This window comes from Panicum virgatum, chromosome 8N (assembly GCF_016808335.1).
Source record: "Panicum virgatum strain AP13 chromosome 8N, P.virgatum_v5, whole genome shotgun sequence".
NCBI classification, from domain to species: domain Eukaryota; kingdom Viridiplantae; phylum Streptophyta; class Magnoliopsida; order Poales; family Poaceae; genus Panicum; species Panicum virgatum.
The window spans coordinates 1,326,757-1,346,526 of NC_053152.1; the positions used below are offsets into that span (position 1 = coordinate 1,326,757).

General features: G+C 43.3%; 1 protein-coding gene and 1 pseudogene across 1 annotated transcript; one reads left to right on the forward strand and one right to left on the reverse strand.

Moving 5' to 3' along the window:
• Positions 1-601: 601 nt before the first annotated feature.
• On the reverse strand, positions 602-9,972 carry LOC120686516 (annotated as a pseudogene).
• Positions 9,973-17,942: 7,970 nt separating this feature from the next.
• LOC120686537 (L-aminoadipate-semialdehyde dehydrogenase-phosphopantetheinyl transferase-like) lies at positions 17,943-19,692 on the forward strand. Its single transcript, XM_039968757.1, has 5 exons — positions 17,943-17,977; positions 18,079-18,253; positions 18,320-18,603; positions 19,204-19,375; positions 19,531-19,692. Exons 1-5 carry the CDS (start codon positions 17,943-17,945, stop codon positions 19,690-19,692), a joined length of 828 nt encoding a protein of 275 aa, XP_039824691.1.
• Positions 19,693-19,770: the final 78 nt, after the last annotated feature.

The window sequence follows — 19,770 nt, forward strand, 5'->3', positions numbered from 1 at the left end:
GCGTGATGCATGTGGCTTCTTAATGCTCGCACGCGTCTTTGTCAATTTGTGATCTGAGCTGATCAAGCTAGAGTTGGGTGTTGCTGCACGCCAAAGCTGCAAGCTGGGGTGGGGGGGGGGGTGGATCACGCTAAGGTCCCATTTGGGAGGGCTCCCGCCGGCTCCGGCTCTGGCACTGTAACGCCACTTAGCGCGGAGCCGGTGGAGCCACCCAAACTGGGCTCTGGTGGTTTCGTTGAACAGTAGCGATGTCAGTGAAAGAGGAGGGAAGGGAGGGAATGAAGCCGCTTCAATAAATAGTGATGCTACAGTGTTACGCGTAGTGGAGCCGGAGCCGCTAGGAGCCGTCCCAAACGGGGCCTAACACAGTATAGACAAAATGTGGAAGTCACTTGTGTCGATAGATATAGGTGTTACTGAAAACAAAAGGATCGGTGCACACCTTAAATATACTAGCAAACAACCGCATAATTAACTCAAAAAATTAGGACACAAACCACAAGAATGCCGCCATCGCGCACATGCAAACCACGTCACCACACCCACTAGCAGACTAGCTTAATTAATTACTACATCAAATTTATCAAATGAGTGACGATACTTGACCTGACTAGTATAATAGTTCTTTCGATTGAGGCAAACAGATCAAAATACAAACTAATTATAATATATCATAACCTAGATTCTCAGATTTTTGTGATATATACTCTAATCTAATACCAATAATCAGTATCAACTTTTGGCGGCTACGCCCAACAAACATAGAAACAATATAATTTGACTGGATTATTCCTTTGTGATACAAATATAAGCACTTGATTATCCACCATCTGTTGTTGATGAATAACCCAGCCATCGACTAGTAAACAACACTCAATAATAATCCCTTCCACATTGTTCCGGTATGGCCATAAAGGGTTTGAATGTAAGTATAAGTCCAAGAAACTCGACGACATTTAGCAGAAGGAACACCATCTGATCACCTGTATATATAATGAGAAGAAACATTACACGAGAAGTAACAAAATTAATTTATCTTCCATGGCCTCTAGTAATTTATAAAAATTCAAGTAGTTAAAAAAGTTCAAAAATTGCGAATAGAAAAATAGGTGTCTTTGCCTTATATGCTCAAGATTTATAAATTTCCAGTTCGGATGCAACCAAAATGAGAGACTTTATATAGTTCCACTTATTTCCATCATTCTGATTGATAACCTAGTTAGGAGAATGACTATGTCCACCAGTCCAAAATAGAGGCAATGTATATCCGAATGAAAAAAAAGAAATTGCGTAGGCAAAGATAAATAAAACCATAATAGCATATGAATCCTTTCAAAAAAGAATAACACATGAATGTATGGTGGTATTTATCAAAAAGATAAAAATTGACCTGGAAAGAAGAAAGCGTGCTGGCGCTTTTGTGCCCAAGAAAACCTGCATTTGTAAATGATTAGCAAGTCTTGAGGAACCCCATAATGCTTAGAACTTTGGTGCAATAGTTTTTTAGTTACATGGAAGTAGTGATTAACTACTATAAATCCAACTTAGAATACACATGACACACACTGATCTCTATGCAGAATCTTGAAGCTTCAGACACATTTATAATATAGTAGTAAAACTAGAAATTGGAATTGTAAGTTTATTTTAACTCAAAGCTCATGAAGTCTCACACAATGCCTGCCCCAGCAGGAGCAACTGATTTGAATAAGGACATTACTGTCATGGGCAGTCCATTTGCAGCTCCTCTTTGGTCTTGATGCTATTAATAATTGCATGTTCATCAGTGAATTGCAGACTTTGCATGAGACATTGCATAAAATGTTTCTTAAATTATAATTTTATAGGGACATACCACGGCATTATTTTGGAGGATGAAACTGCTCGTAATGATTGTAACCTGACACAATATCATCATTTAAAATATTAACATGAAGTGTACAAATCTTAAGTGGCCTCAAGTTTACATAGGAACAATAAGTCTATTATAAAGCAACCACTCATGGTAACAGCATATATATGGAGAGAATTTGTTATGAAGATCAAGGTAATTGGAAAAGAAAATACTCACACCAAGATTATTTTTTAACACCGATGCAATATTCAGAATGATCGATAGTCCAGTTCCTGATAGATATGTCATATAGGGATAGGCAAATAGAATGGGTATGCACAGAATCTACAAGATTAGGGAACCACTTAGATATTTAGCAAAATGAGAAAGCATATCAGCAATTAAACATTAATTTTTACTCACAGCTGCAATTCGAGAAGAATTGAGAGGTCCAAGAATCTTATTAATATGAGGATATACAAAGAGTTGATATACAAGAAGACTGACACCTGGAAATGCAAGAGGGAAAATATACTGCCATTTTCAATATTGATATAACAAATAAATGAAAAAAATTCAAGTGTAAATAGCATTTAGTAGAAAATATAGTTAGATTAAGGCAAGACTTTGAATACTCTATCTAGCTTCCGAGGTAAAATTTAACAGTTCATTTCCACTTTGTCATTGATCATGACCATATACAATCATTAAAATTTGTAGTAGCGTAGATTTTAAAGTGCTTTTAGGAAATTAATAAGCGATGATAGCTATTTTCTACAAAGTTAAGTGTGACAGAATGGACAGTGCATACACTGCACTAGCAACAACGCCGATGACAATACTAAAAGAGGTCTTACCTGTAACTGAAAGCACTTGACCTACATCCTCAGATGATAAACTAAGCCCACCATACTTCTTGTCACTTTCAGCCCATAAAGAGAACACCTGATGTTGATTTCAAATGTGTTAGTACATAATCAAGTACTGACAAAACCTAAAGCTTGCTTATAATAGATAGTGTACATTAACATAGTAGATTTTATCACTGGATACCGTAATTTGAGTTTTCTTATTGCTACCATAAGTATTTGAGGTAATATCTTGTGTTGTGACATGTAGCAGTTGTATATTAGGACATATATTCTCTATTATCTAAAAATTGTTTCCTACTAATATCTAGATTGCTTATTTCTTATATTGCAAGTAATACATATTATGTTCCATTTTGTGTTGAAAACATCGTATTACATATCTGCCAAAACATAAAAGATTCAAGAGTTCAATTAATACGTATAAGATTCAAGAGTTCAATTAATTCTAGAATCATCCAGAGAACTATTTATATCCACAAGGATAGTAGCAATCCAATAATAGTTGTACTATTATGAGGATATTATATTCTCTGTCCATCCCTATCTCTATCAGGTAAGTTTATAGGTTGTATCAAAATTGCATACTAATTATAATTCCATAATAAACTGCATGTTTGGTAAAATGCATAATTAGGCATCATATCTGAGTATTCCAAAACAATAAGAAATTGGATATCATACCTCTGTATAAGCCATATCATGAAAGGAGAATACACAATACAGAATTATGGATGACATTAAAGTCCAATTCTTGAATAAATTCTTCTTGTCATCAAAACTAGAAATTTGTTCAACCTTCTCTTTGCAGAATTTAGGTGGGCCTCCAAAGCTTCAATATTTTTATTTTCATTTTCGCGTACATTATGCATGTGTAGTGTCTCCTAAAATGCATTTCAATATACATTACTATAGAATGAGGAGGAGTAAATATGAGGGAGCAAAGGTTTGAACATCTTACAAATGAAATAATTTAAAATATGAACATCTTCGACACAATGTACCTTTTATTAAATAAAGGTTATATCGAGTCTGACATCTTCCACACAATGTGACTGTGAGGGTGGGGAACGAAATTTCTAGGCACCATTATCCTTCCAAGAAGATTAATTTGGGCACTCAAGACCTTTTATGTAAGTAAAAAGAGACATCCCATCTCAGGGTTACAGAGATCAAAGTTTATGCTTAGCCTTGACATTGCATAAAGGAGGTTCAAATACTTACATAATTGTATTTGTTCTGTTCGGCTGGTCTAGAAGCCGGCTGGTTTTGGCTAATTCAATAGTATTCTGTGTGAGAGGGAATAAGCCGAAAGAAGCTGGCTAGCGTGCTACTGCTGGCCAGCCGAACATGATAGTTATCATTAAACTCCCTCAACTACAATATGTGAAGCATGGGTACAACTGTGGCATATTAAGGCAATGCAAAGATCAATTCTGAGTTGTGAATGAATGGTGCATGAATTTCTCAAAAGTGCTTCATTTTATAAAGATTGCCAAATGAATTTACCAAAGAAGTACAAATTTTAACTAGATAGATTGATCATTATTTAAGAACATACAAAATTTTATTTATTTACAACATCAGAAGATTTTACAACAAAATTCAAGAAAGATGGAAAAGTATCTCCTCAACAGCCAACTTTGTTTCAAGCTTTGTGCAATATAGTTTCTAGAGAAGCAAATAAAGGAGCATACCAAAGCTTTTTGCAAGTATAATCTAACACTGATGCAATCTCACGTACCGGCATCCATATGCAGCTCACAAGAACAACAGCAGCAAAGAGGGATGAGCATAAGCACGGCAACAAATATGGGAACCTATAAGGGTTCCATCCAATGTAAATATTCTAGAAATTATGTATCTTAAATAATCTAAATTTAATTATAGAATACCTTCCAAAGAATGAGTCAGGTGAAAATACATTTGGAAATTTTTCTGCAGGCTGGTATAAGAGAATTAGGCTACCATTTCCAATTAATTCTAGCCTAAAAATGTTGGATGTCTACTGTACCAGTGCAAGATAGCCACCAAGAGCAGGACCAATGATCAAACTTATTCCCCAAGCTGTACTGACCTAGAGTTACAGAAATTGAAGTTTAGAATAAAAATAACCAGAACAAGAAATTAAAGTTAAGATTTGATCAATGTGGTATTTTTAATTTTACCAGTGATAGGCCCAGAGCTTCGTGTTCAGTTCGGCAAACTTCGATAGCATAAGCCTGCAAAATTTACACATAAAGCATGAGCCATACTACTTTTTTTTTCTTCGAATGCGCGGGAGAACTGCACATCAGTATATTAAGGGGGTGATTGGTTTCCCTAGCCTAGCTTGTATCTAGGAGCCAGGCTCCTACTAGCCAGGCTCTGCAGATACAATAATAGTTTGTTCGGTTACCTATATTTTATCCGATCACCATGAGTAGATATTGTTTGGTTCCCCACATAAGACATGTCGTACGAGATAAAATATTATAGGCAAGTATCATTGTAATTTTATTTAGTATGGCTATATTTTGATAGTTCATATTTATATTATTATTAAACATTAATGATCTTTTAACAACACTAATATTAGTTAATCTATACTAATCACCTACTTAATACCATCAATAGACAGTGGGCACCTGCATCCAGGGAGCTTGGCCTGTGGGAAACAGGCTTCATTCTCTTTTCCCATGAGCCAGGCTCGTGTTCTTGCATGTGTTGGGCCAGGATCAACTCAATCTCCAAGGAACTAAACACCTACAGGCTGCATCTGGAGAGCCTATTTGAGCCTGATGAACCAATTAATTAGACCGTAAGAAGAAGAAAAGAGGGGTAATGAGCCCCTAGTACACAAAAGGTTACAGGTTTAAAGGGTCTCTAACATACCCTAGAATCACTCTAAGATGTCTCTCCTTAAACACAAAATCAGGACCAGAAATACAAGACTAGACTAAGTGGTATTCGGAGCTAGGGCACGAAGATAAGAAACTCCTCGAGCCGAAGCTACAAGACCATTGTTGTGGTTCTTCTCTGGAATCCAAGACAACCCTGGTTAGGCTAGGAGTACCGCCATCGAAGACACAATGATTACGGTGCTTCCAAAGGTGCTATACTACTACATATTGCATTGAACAACATCCAAATTCACTATACCTTAATTGGCCCAAGCAAACCATTTAGAGCGCCAAGAAGAAATCTTGTAGCTATTGCCATCCAATAACTAGTACTAAGCCCAAACAAAGTATTAAATATGACCCTGAGATATTAGCAACAATTAAGTTAGAGATTACCTTATAAATAAATAAATAAATAAATCCAAAACATGAATAAATAAAATAATGATTTAATTAATATTGGTGGAAGAAAAAATATTACTAACACGGAGAAAATGCCAAACATGACAATTGGTTTTCTCCCAATACGATCTGCTGCTATTCCCCAAACAGTTGAAGTCAAGCATCTACCAAGCATAAATGAAGCGCCTGAAAATATCAAACAAAAAGTAGAAAACATCGTATTCAACCACCTCAAATGTGTGAATCAAAAATTTAGAGGACTAACCCACAAATCCGGCATAGAACCCTATATCTTCTGTTCTTTTTGCAACATGCAAGTCTCTTATCTGAGCAATAAGAGATAATTGTTAGCTAAAGGTGTTTCAAATATGCACGTGCACTAAAAAGGAGATGAACTGAATCTTCAAAAATTATGAGTCCTATTTCTATTTATTGATAATTTTTATGGAGCAAAAAAAAAAGATATTCTCAGTAATCAGGGTAGAGGAACCAAAGACATACATACCATGAAATACAAATATGGGAATAGTGATGACACCGGTAAAGCTGAAAAGGGTAGGAGAATAATAAAAGTACAAATAAGTGTACAATGGAATTTATGAAAAAGGAGCACGGAAAAATATGTGTTTTCATAATATTCTAAACTGCCAATAATTTTTAAAATCAGCATATGCGGATGTTTATTTAATTTAGTAATGATAATTCAGGACAAGTAGAAAGATATTTAATAGTCATCATTCATCAGCAAAATCAGAAAAAAAATGAAAAATCCGGCAATGACATGTAGAAGATGCTAATGAGGGATGGTAAACAACCATTACAATAGCATATTTGGTGTGGAATCAAACTAATTTAGAAATAGTATTATCTATATTTTTGGTATTTGAGTGTTTCTCGGACTTCAAAGTGTTTGTACATGATTCTCTAGAAATAGTACCCATGATACCATGTAGACATTTACGCTCCACTGCTGTAACAAAAAAATTGAAAAAGACTATTGGTAGAACAAAAGTAATGTATACCACCACTCAGGAAAAACACAAAGGGTGGGGTGATTCCTTGATTAAAAAATGATGAGGGAACAAGTCAAAAACCAGTTATATCTCTGGAGATATCACTCATTTTGTTGTAGTTACTGGTATGGAGATGTGCTGTTCTGGTGGAAGACTTGATTAATTCCTTATGCTATAGTGAAATTTTGACTTGTGAAAAGAATGGATAATAGATTAAACAAAATCATCCGCTTGATAAATGTTTGATCACCTACATCGTATCTTAAAGCAATCCAATCGAGCAGTGGCTAAGATTTATGATTAGGATAGCTAGTGAAGTACTACATAAAGTTGGGCCAATGAATTGACCCAATTTGGAGATCTTTTATAGAAGCTTGAATATGAAGAATTACAGCAATCATATAGCATCATGTCTGTACTCTAGAGTCTTGGACAGGATGTCGTCACAGCTAATTCTAAGAAAATTTATGCTAGTCTCCTTTCAGTTTCAGTACACTGACTTATATCGGCAAGTTTAAGGACTATGATAACCTTCTCTTGATATATTATCTAAATATATATCTAACCACCCAAATTCCTCAGAAGTTAAGAGGACATGCAAAAGAGAAAATAAAATCTCTTCTTCTATATTAATATATGCCCGGTAAAGCCCTTGCAGGTTGCTTTTTAAAAGAAAGAAAAAATAAAATCTTTCCTATAATATATATCAAGATATATACAAAGGTTGGGAGGGTAGAATTCATACATACCAGTAGTAAGGCAGATCATCCAGATATACAAAAACTCCTTGTAAGGAAGACCCTCCTGGAGGTCCTTCTTTCGGTCATAAGCACAACCAGGGCAGCCAGGGTGGTACTCCTTCTGCAGCAACGGCAGAGTGCTCTGCTCCTCCATTCCCCCAAGCTGTCACAGGGGTTTGGTAGACCCTAAAAGCTCAGAGAACAATAAGAGAAGCAGAGCTCCAAAGGTGAGAATGAACCACCTTTTTAGTTGTTGGTCCGGATCAAGGAAGACCAGGGGCCAAGAATCCAAGATGCTCAAAATTGGGCTGCTCGGCAGCGTTTTCCTTTAATAAAACAAAAGTGTCCCTGGCGTTTAAGTTGTCTCATCTCATATAGAACAACTAAGCCATGTCAAGAAGGCCAAGAGGAAGAAGACGAGGACTTGTCTGCACGCCGCACCAGAGCAAATCCATCACGCCTTGCGTCATCACAACCAACAGAGAAATGGACAAATCGAGCATGGATGGCTGGAATTTTTGCAGGCGATGCAGCAGTAGTTTTTGCTTTTGCTGTTGTTTCATCTGCAAATAAAATAAATGCCACAGTACTAGCTATAGTGTAGTCAAGAAGAAAACTGACAAGTGAAGATGAAAATATAAACACAAGTTTTTCAATTTTCTCAAATCAGGTTGTTTTGAGAAAATTGAAAAACTTGTGTTTATATTTTCCTCTTCACTTGATAGACATAGCCGTGTATCATATTTTCCTATATTTTCCTTTTGTTGCTTCAATTCAACTATTTTGTTTCTAATGATATCATAGCCGTGTCATCGCTTGGGTTTCAAGTTTCAACTATTCAGTTTGGACCCGATAGATTTTAACCGTTGCTCTTTATGTTGAGCTTAAGCAACATGATTGATTTATATTAATCATCGGACAAATATCAACCAAGGAGGTGGTGAGGGGGAAAAAAGATAGTAGCGGCACCGTTGTTGTTCCGTGAAAAAAGAAATCAGTACCTGGGAGTACTTGATAATGTGGCAAACATTTATTTTTCTTGCGGGGATTTAATCTTTGGGAACAGTTGGAGGAGGAGTTTTTTTCACTCCCAATAACTTTTGGCAAGTCCAATAACTTTTTTTTTGGAAGGGGGTGACTAGGTAACAATCGAGTAAATTTCATTTGTGTATCACTCGAATCTTGAACTAATAGAAAAAAATGCCACGTAGCGAGGATAGGACATGAAAATTGGGTGACAACACAAAGAAAATCAATCGATTCTCCAACCAATAAGTAACATACAAAAATTGATTGAAAATACGTATCACAACAATCGAAATAGTGCCGGACGCGCCACATAAAAATCCAAAATGCAACCTCCATAGAAACACAAACGGCACACAGACAACAATGGTTGGACGAGGAGGCAAATGCTAAGGCCATTGCCATCACCCTTATCTCTCCGCATTATGGTCGTGACGAGTAGTTTCTCTGTTCGATGTTAGTAAAATGGGCAGTTGTTGCGTTGGTCAGGCAGGTGCTGGTCTCATTGGAATTCGCCACCAGAATCGCATGCCACGGCGGTGCTGCATGCAGGCTTGATCTTGTGTTTGGTCAATCCTCGCGGCGTGACAGCTAGAGGAATCCATCAAACCAGACTTACGGCGCGGATAAAACGGCCCAAGAGCTCACAACTGCGGACAAAAGAATCGACTGATGACGGGAAAAGAAAAACACTCGAGTGATAGTTAGGAATCCTGTTCCTGTTTTTTTAGGCACTCTTGGAGATGCTTTTTTTTTTTTTTTGAGGAGGTTGGAGATGCTTTAATGGATGAAAACAAGTAGCCCGCTGGAACAACTTGGCTGTACTTGAATTTGGCCCAGGCCCGCGACTCCAATCATCTGCCCGTTTCTCCACGCGGGCCTTCCATGTGGGCTTGGAAGCCCACAGAAATCGGCCATGTCGGTGCCATCAGATCCATGGGGTAGGGGACGGTGAGCGGGGTGCGGCGGTGGCTCGTCGACGTCACCCGCTGGCGCCCGTCGCCGGCGGAATTCGACGCGGCGGCCACCCTCCCTCCGTCTCATGCTGCCCCCTGTTCTTTCCACCTACTGGGTACTGGCCACTGCGTGCGGCGGCGGTACGGTAACTGATGTGTGGCCCAAGGTTTTTCTTACCGGTAAGGGAAAAAAAACCGGAGGTGAGCGAGAAACGCGTTTATCGGATTTCTCGAAAAATTATCGGATTTGCCGTTTTAATTTCGGACGAAATTTAAAAAAAAAATCCCCAGTTTATGCAAGAAGTAACCTAGATTATTTCCAAACAACTTAATAGTAAAAATAAGATGCAACAATACATATAAATATGACTTTCTTGCCACAACAAACAGTCTATTTAATATGGTCACCGCTACCGTCATGGCTTCCTATAAAGTCGTTGAGGGACCGAGAGAGATAGGGAATGGAATATGAATAAGATTTAGTGTTACGAGGCAGCGGGGTGGCTTCATATTTGGCTGCACCAATTTGGTTTGAACGAAGATTCAAAAGGGGCAAAAATTTCGGGCGATAAGTAAAAAAACCGGACTCCGCCGAGAAACAGAATTTTCGGTTTTCTCGGAAAATTCTCGGCACAAGTCGGATTGGGAACCCGACTCTTGGTCACACGGAACGCGGAACGACCCGGCGTTGCGTGTTCCGGGAACTTCGTTCCCAAACGAGGAACGGGGACGATGCGGAACGTCTGCTGGAACGCGCGAGGAACGGAGCTTGGAACATCGTCCCGGATGCAGTGCAGTGGGAACAAGTATGACTCACCTGGAGGAACGCCGGCGCATCATCAGCTCGGCGGCCGGCGGCCGACTACCCCTCCCGCCAGCGCACCGGCTCTGCTTCGGTTCTTCCCCGTCCGCCCGTCCGGACTGCGGACTCCAGCCGCCGCCCTCCCTGAAGCCGGCCGTCCTCAAGGTGGCGTCCCCACGGCGGCGGACGCGACGCACGGGCGCTTGGCCGGCTGCCGGCGGCCGCATGCACAAGTCATGGTGGCGGCGGCGCGCAAGCCATAGGTGGCGCATTGGAAGGCGAAGGCGAAGAGAAGCGCGACTGAAGGCAGAGCTCCGGAGGTGACTCGCCCAGAATGGCGGCCAGCAGTCTGCACTCCGCTCGCGTCCACCATCCAGGAAGGTGACTCTGCAGCCGCCGGCGGCTGGCAGAGGACGATGACTGAATGGTCCTGGAGGGGGGCTTTTTTTTTTTAGCTGGGCTTAGGGCAACAGCCCATCAAGTATGCACCTGGGCCATGCAATGGAATAAGTATTCTTGTAGTATAAAAAATGTGTATAATTTTTTTAACAGGATTATGTGAGACCTAAAAACATATTATGTAAAAAAAAGACATTATGTGATCCTCGTTCCGATCGTATCGTTCCGGAATATCGTTCCAAATTAATTTGGAACACGTTCCACATTCCAAAATCACCGTTGGGCGTCCTTGGGCCCATGCGGGCTGTGCGACCGCACAGGGCCCCCAAATTTGAAGGGCTCCCAAAATATAAAGTATATTTTATTATATAGTAGTATAGGAGACTTCAATTCCATGAGTTTGCACCCCATTCCGTAGAAAACGAGGCCCAAATTAATAGAAGTTTAACTGATCGGTGGCCCTCCAATTCTATCGTGCACGCACCAAGTGAAACCCCAACTTACGTAGTGACGCTTTAGCTTCTCGGCCATCGCCATCGCTTCTCGGCCATCGCCATCGCGGCAGGCATCGCCCGGCAGGCGGCCCATCGGCCATCGTCCTTGCGTGTACGTCGCGCCTCGTGGACGGCGAGCATCACGCCTCGCGGACGGCAGACTCGTCCAAAGCTCCAAGTAGCATGAGCATCGCGGCCGGCGGCGTTGGCGAGTAGGACTCGTGCCAGAGCCCAGACCGCCCATCTGCAATTCTGCATCCAATTCCATCGCAGGTCTGTTCCATCGTGATCGTCACTTGCATTTGCAATTGGCTGCAGAGGCACTCGCTAAGGCGGAAGGCCAGGCGAAGAGTAAGATTTAATTCCGTGTTATTTTCTTCTTTCCTCATTTGATTATGTTGATGTCTTGATGATAATAATACGTCTATTAATTTTATTTTTTCCACTACAAATGCAAGTCATGTCGTGAGTAAAACAACATATAGAAAAATATGATAGCTATTAAAGTCCTACTTGTGTTCTACAATGACACAAGGAAGGCTCAACGATTTGGCTATGATAGCACTTGAGAGTGACAGCCGGAGAAGATTAATTATGAGTGCATCATTGAAGATTTTATTTCAAAAAATACCCAAAGAATAAAGTTCTTCAAGTGAAAAATAGGTACAATAATTCTTGAAATATCTCATTTATATGTAACTTGTTACTATTGTTTGATACTTTGATTTTATTAGACCATTAGAGCCTCATCTTAGCATTTCGCACTGGGCCTCCGATTTGGTCGGGACGCCCCTGTTCATAGAAGTATACCCCCATCGTTCCATAGTTTTCAAAATCATCGAACCACCTCCCCTTTCCCGTCCCGTTCCCCGTTCTCATCGTCCCGGGAACTTGGTGACTAAATTCCGACTGACTGCTGGTCGGAATCCTCTCTAGAGTCGATCGGACGTAGCATCATCAAGCACACGTGCATGTGGCGTCACCGTGCGAGGGGCACGGCCTGCGCGAGCGGCGTGGCGACGGGGGAGTCGCGGCACACCGGGCGGGTGGCGCTCACACGGAGCACGCGTGCAGGCGGTGCCCGCACCCGGGGCCGCGCCGCAGAGCGTCGCCGCGCGCGAAGTCGCCGAGGCAGATGGCGCACGGGCCGCCGCTATCGTCACCGGTGCCGGCGACGTGCGGGTACTTGGGGTACAGCGCGTCGATGGCGGCGACGTCGAGGCCCGGCACGGCGGCTGAGGATGGCGGGGCTGCTGTGTCGGCGGCGGCGAGGAGCGTGGCGGCGTGCGCGGCGGCGCCGGCCTTGGTGAGGACGCAGAGGTAGGATACGAGCATGATGGTGGAGACGAGGACGAGGACGCCCACCGCGATGGCGATGCCGTAGCCGAGGCCCACCCTGCCAGCTACGGCGGCGACGGAGACGGCGGCGGGAGCGAGGGCGGGCGCAGTGCCGGTGGCCGAGGCGCGTAGATACGCGCGCATTTGGGCGTGAGCTGCTATGGCGCGAGCGATGAAGTGCTAGTTGGTACACTGAGGAAGTGAGGAATAAGACTGAGGTGATGGTCCGTCAATGGCGGAGAAGGAGCGCGGGAGGGAGAAGAGTTTGCTGCACTGCATCATTTCGTGCATCGTGTGTTGGATCGAGAACAAAAACTTTAAATTTTGTGAAATCTAGAATTTTATTTCCAGAGTGAAGGCAACGATCGGGGTTTGCATCATCGCTTTGGGCGGCTACTTGCCGGTGTAGGACTCGATCGGTTCTTGCGCCATGAACCACGTGGTGTGGTGGCATCCCATGCATGCCTCTTGACAATTATAAAACCAATTCCAGAATTCTTGCCCTAGGAACCCTGAAGAATCTAATGAGGTCTGAAGAATTTAATTAGAGAATGGTTATTGTAGTATCACTATAGCCAATCATCGATTAATTACCGTCATTAGATTCGTCGCAAAAAGTTACACACATCTCTGAAAAAGTTTTGCAAATAGACTTCATTCTAGATTTCATGCATGAAAGATTTTTTTCTCGGCTTACGTGCGCTAGGAATAGTGTGCTTGAACCAAACAAGGCCAGCTATTTCCTTGTTGGCATGGACACTACATCCATCTCCATGCCCAGGGAGAAATAAACTGCACCGACTACATCAGCAACTTCTCTTCGTCGTACCTCAGAGACCATGAGTGGAGCCGTATTGTTCAAGTCCCAGTCAAGTGGTAACGGAGTTACAATATACATGATGGACACATTTAGAATCAGCAGTTCTGTTGTAGCATGCTGCATCAATTTCTGTTCAAAGTCGAAACTTTTATGGGTATATATATGTGAGAAGAAATGCCAAAGCATTATGAGTGTGTACCGTAGTTTTTTTCACTGACGTTCATCAGCAGCTTGAATTCTTGAGTTTTGATAATGCCGGGAATAATCGGCATGATACCGATACCGACCAAGCATCTGTATGTCCAGAATGACTACATAATTGTCCACAAATTTACCCTGAAATTTGCCAATAATGCACGCCTGTCACACAGCTTCTCATTCAGTTGTTTAAGTTACATCTGAAAAGCTGAAGGGTAATGTGTTCTTCTGCTAAGTATGTCATCATTTTATGAAATGTGAATCAGTGGTTTCAATGCTATCTCTGCTAAGCTTGATGCAGTTCTGTTTTTTTGGCTCGGATTATTAACTTGTGAAGTTGAAATTATGTCAATGTTCAGTTTTGCTCTATTTCTTTTGTAGGTAATAATGGTGTCTTGAAGAATCATTTGTTAAAGCCATATATAGGTGCTGACGTTGGATTTGATTTGCATTGGAACTACAACACTAAAACTGTACTAATATTTCTATCCGTATCAATGGTACGTTGCCTAGGAGGTGGAGATTTTGGCTTTTCTAGCTTCATGAAATGCAATTGTTATCAGTATCATCTACCTTTTATAAACACACGAGTATAGTTCAGTTCTGGTTATGATAGTTTATTTATTTACCATCACCAACACCAATAATGGAAATTGCAGGCATCTATAGCAAGAGGGCATATCCAGAGGATGCTGTAAACAGCAACAGCAACAAGAAAACATTGTCCATTGTGGCCGCTGTTGTTGCGGAGAAACAATTTCAAGCTACTACACTGGAGATCCCAGAGAAGAGGCTTCCACTTTGTGGACAGTGGAACAACTTACACAACTACAAAGCCATTCTCGAAATTAGCATTGTAATTTGTACAGCATTCCTGATAATAAGTTTACTTGATCAATATAAATATGTATGCAATGTATAATTAAGAATGGCAGCAAATTAAGGTTTTTTGTCAGTTCAGTTACTGACTTGAGTAAGACGTACTAGATCTTTATCTTTTTCCGATAAACTGACTGATTTAAGATACCTTTCACACGACCAGGTGCAGAGTTTGAGCTGTGCCCCGTAACGACCATATATAGCACTCCTATGTGTAGTACAATTTCTCATGCAATCTCTACCGAATCCAAAATTAAACAATCTCTGAAGAAACTATCCTAACAAAACCTTAAACCTTGTCAAACAAACGGGCCGGGAGAGCCCACCCATACGAAAAAAATCCTTGCACAATGGGCAGCCTAGCTACTGTTGAGCACCGGCGGCCGAGAAATCCGGTCGTGCCGGAGCACTGTTGCTCCAATAATGGCGCCTGCGCTTTCGGGCTGATGTCGATGCCAAAGAGACGCACTACTACTCTACCAGCTCCGGCCGGCGCGGTCGACGGCGCCTCCTCCGTCTTGATCGACAGGGCGAGCGAAAGGGCCGCTGGTGGCGGCGCCGCAATAACGTCTTCCACGGCCAACCGCGCGAGACCCTGCTTGTTCCTGTTCTTCTTCCTGGCCGGCACGATGGGCGGGCCGGTGTAGTGCACCCTCATGTGGCCGCCGAGCGCGACCCCCGTTGAGCGCCACCGCGACGCGGTCGGGCTCCGCCGCCCCGAAGACGGACGCTGATGGTCCCGTCCGATTCGCAGGAGGGCGTGGGGGACGGCAGCGGGTCGCCCCGGCCCAAACCCAGGAGGCTGAGGCGGCGGCGGCGGTAGTGGGCATCGTCGTGGTCGGGGTGGGAGGATTGTTGGTAAGCGGTGGGGACGAACTGACCCTCCTCTAGGTCATCATCGTCATCGGGCAGGCCCAGGCGGCGGCGGGGAGGGAGAGAAGAGGAGGAGTCCAAGTCCATGGGCACGCGCGCAGTGGGATGATATGATCATTTGCAGCTAGCTAGGGTTTAGTTGGAGTGGATCCGAAGAAGCGGCGGCACTGCACTGGGGCTTATATGGCGGCGAGTAGGCGTCGCGTCGGCGGAGGAGATTGCGCGGCAAGTCGAGTGGTGTGCGGACTCCTTCCAGAATTATTCCCACCCACAAGCTGCTGCTAGTAAGGTACGGATCGGAGATCTCCTCCCTCCCTCCCCGGATTTGATCGGAACGGCGACAGCTGTGTCGTTTGATTAGGTGGCAAGTCCGACAAACACGGTAACTGACTAGCTAGTGGATTGATGATTGTATCTGTTACGACGGCCCATGCATGGTAACTGAATCACGCTCGACTAACATGGTAACCGAATCACGCTCGACTAACTTTGCTGGGCTGTTGACCATACGTACGTGTTTCCATGCATGGTCTAGCCTGTATGGATTCATTTTGTGCATGCATGCTTGCAACACAGTCAAGGGAGGACAGTCCGATCATGTGGACAGTCCGCCCCCGTCCGCCATATATCTTTTGACCGAGGCACTATAAATCCGCTCCGCACACCTACCACTTCCAAACTCTCTCTCCCTCTCCCTCCCTCCCTCCCCTCCTGCGTGGTGTCGAATCCGGCGGCGGCGTGGCTCCCTCCCCTCCATCCACGGCCGTAGAAAGGCAGCGACGCGGATTCGGCGGCACGGCAGTGCGGATCCGGCGACGCCTCGAGCTCGCGTAGGCGAGGCTCCCTTCCTGGTATGCCCTCACCTCTCTCCCCTCTCTTAGATTCTTCGCTCACCCTCTCTCCCTCGCAAATCCGGCGTTAACGGCGGCGGTGGAGGCTGGATCCGGCATCACGGGCATGAACTCCGAGCAGGGGTGGCCGGATCCCGAGCGGGTGCGGCCGAGACCGGCGGATCTAGTGGCTGCGGCGGTGCGAGCGGCGGCAACCGATGGGCTCGGCGGGATTTTTCCTTTTTTGTTTTTTTCTATTCGATTAATTGAGGCGGGCAGAAACCCGCCTCTAAAAATACTCTATTGACTGTGACGTTTACTCAGAGGCAGTTGGGGTTGACCGTCTCAGTTAACTGTGTTTGACCGCCTCTGAAAATATTTATTGTAGCAGTGCGAAAATCGATTTTACAGTATACTCTAGGCGCTTATGACCTCCCCCTCTATGCCTTCTTGCTGTAATGATTCCTTTAGCATTACGACCTTTACCACAATGGTGACATCCATGGATCAATTTATTTCGTGGATTGGATTTCACTTGCCTATCTACTGTTTGCTTGCATGTGCTCGGGATAGGTGTTTTATATAAATGTTTCGTTGTATTATTAAGTATTCTTCTTACTTCATTTTCTATCTAGAAGTGGAATAGAATTACCCGGTTGAAGGATAATGATCATATGTCAATAATGCATTGTATGTCCTAGAATAGGTTCCATTTTTCTATCCTTTTCGGGTAGTTGATGGGATTCACTAAGACAGAAAGTATTGATGGGTTGAACTCTTCTTTGGTGCTAAGGTAGTAGCTAGCTGGCTCCAATTTCGGTTTATCCTAACGAGCCCTATCAAACGTTTTGTACGAGGAGCCATTTTTAGTGAAAAATAGAGGAGTCGGAGCCGTTTTGGCAAAGGCCCCCTCCGGAGGCCCTTGGGAGGAGCCCTGCCAAATGGGGGCTTATATTACTCATTCGTGCTAGAAACGTACGTGTATAAACCGAGAGAGCGAGTGAAAATTGTGCTTAGCTAGCTTCTACGGATATGAATTAGTATGCAACAAGTTGAAAATTCGAAATTGAACTTATTACGTACTTGCCTTTGACAAATTTACCTAAAGGTCCGATCGAGTTGCAATCAAGTCAGAGGTGCACTTAGTAGAGATTGTTTTTTTGTTTTTTGATGTGGCATGCAATTAGCAACTACTAAATATGAGCGTACACCTATTCAATTTTACCAAATATACAAAATCAAATTAGTTATGAGCAGTTAATGCAAAGTATCGTCCATCCATTCATGGATTCCGCAGCAGCAGCCTTTCATGAGCAGTCCACCAGACTGACTGCACCGTCTTGCAATTGCAACATGGGCTGGATTGGGCCCATTAATTTCCTCCACCAAGTAGCCTGTCCATGTCACCGATGGCCGGCCGAGGGAGTTGAGTATTGCCCGCCGGCAGCGGCAGCGGCAGCGGCAGCGCCCCCCACCAACCCCAGGAGAGGACTGTTGCCTGGGCGATGACGGAGGAGGAGGAGATCAGCGGGGTGCGGCGGTGGCTCGTCGACATCTCCCGCTGGCGCCCCTCACCCGCCCAATTCGATGCTGCCGCCGCACGACCGCCTCGCCATCGCCAGGTACTTGTTCAACCAACAGCTGCTCACCCCCCAAGTCCACCTGATCCATGCCTCCACACATGAGCTCCTCCTCCTTGTTAACCACCTGCATCTGCGTGCAGGTTTCTGAACCAAGATGACAGGAAGCGGGCGCTCGTCAGTCGTCTGCTGCAGTACTCGCTCGTGCGCCACGTCCTCCGCATTCCGTTTCGCCACACCACCATATGCCGCACGCCTCAGGGGAAACCATACCGTATATATACACAGTCTGAGTCTGTCAAATTATCATTCATACAGGCAACATCCTTCGCTCGCTCGCTCGCTTTTAGCTGCATTTAGTCGGTTGCATTCTGCCACTGATAGATCACACCTGGACTGGACCGATTTATTATCTTCTTGCACAAGGAAAATGGGTATTGTTCAACTTTCCCAAACTTCGACTTCAACACCTCGCATCAGGGAGACTACATCGGCATAGCGTCAGAGCCGCTTTGCCTTGTTGGCCTGGACATTGCATCCGTCTCCAAGCCCCAGGGAGAAACCACCACCGAGTTCGTCAGCAACTTCTCTTCATACCTCTCTGACCATGAGTGGGACTGCATTGCTCGTGCTGGCACTCCCACTCAAGTGCTGACAGAGTTCTACAGGTACAGCATTTTATTTCTTTTCGAATTTCTTCATAGACGACCTAGAAATTGAAATTCAGAATCATCATTTCAGTTGTGGTATGTTGCATTGCATCATGTGTCTTGGGAGTATATACTTCTATTCTATTGGTGGATCCTGGAATTCATCTATGCACTGTCTATAATGATGAAGTAACCTCCTATGTCTAAATTTCTCCATAACTACCTGAGATATTCCTGATGTCGCAAATAAAATTTCAAATCAGTTCAGCTGCACGTTGCTTAAAATTTACATTTAGCATAACAAATCTGCGGCTTTGCCAATAAAGTGGACTTCTGACACAACTCCTCATGCAGCTAGCTGAACTACATCAGAAAAGCTGAAGGGAAATTTTCTCTCTTTAAAACAGAGTAGGTCTCTGTTCACAAAAACGTGTACCCTGTACATCAGTTTTTGTGCTAAGCGTGATGCAGTTCCTGTTTTTGCTTGAGATTTATTTACTCATTAATTCAAAATAATGACGATGTAATCGTCAAAAGAAAACCAAACCATGCTGATGTTAATGATAATGTGCAGTGTTACTTCAAATTCAGTATGTAAATTACTCTGTTCTTCAATAGGTACTGGTGTCTTAAAGAAGCTTTTGTTAAAGCAATAGGTGCTGGCGTTGGATTTGGGTTGCATAGACTGGAATTCCACCATGAACACTGGACTAATATTTCTATCCATGTTGATGGAGATTTGACTAAGAAATGGAGATTCTGGATTTTCAAGCTTGATGAAATGCATTTGGTACGTATGGGCTCGTTTCTACCATCTACTTCACGTACACAAGAATCCAGTCCTACTGTTCTAGCAGTATATTTCAAGTATAGAGTGCATACAATCCATCCAGTTCTGTTCTTGTGGCTGCTTATATACTAATCGTCAATTAATTGAAATTGCAGGCATCAATAGCAAAAGGGCATCCAGAGGATGCTGTAAGCAGCTACAAGGAAACATTGTCCAATGCAATCGTTGCGGAGGAGCAATTACATTCTACACTAGAAAGTCCAGAAGAAGCTTTCACTTTGTGGACAGAGGAACAGCTTACACAATCACTGGAGTAGCAGCCGAACTGGCATTCTTGAAATCACATGTCGAACTGCAGGCAAGCTTGGCGCAGCAAGAACCTCTGCTTGGCTCCT

Excerpts from the sequence above, each read along its gene's own strand:
- LOC120686537 (XM_039968757.1), top strand. The coding sequence starts at position 17,943 with ATGCTGCCGCCGCACGACCGCCTCGCCATCGCCAG. Across the intron at positions 17,978-18,078 it reads GACCGCCTCGCCATCGCCAG|GTTTCTGAACCAAGATGACA; the intron begins GTACTTGTTCAA and ends ATCTGCGTGCAG. Across the intron at positions 18,604-19,203 it reads GTGCTGACAGAGTTCTACAG|GTACTGGTGTCTTAAAGAAG; the intron begins GTACAGCATTTT and ends GTTCTTCAATAG.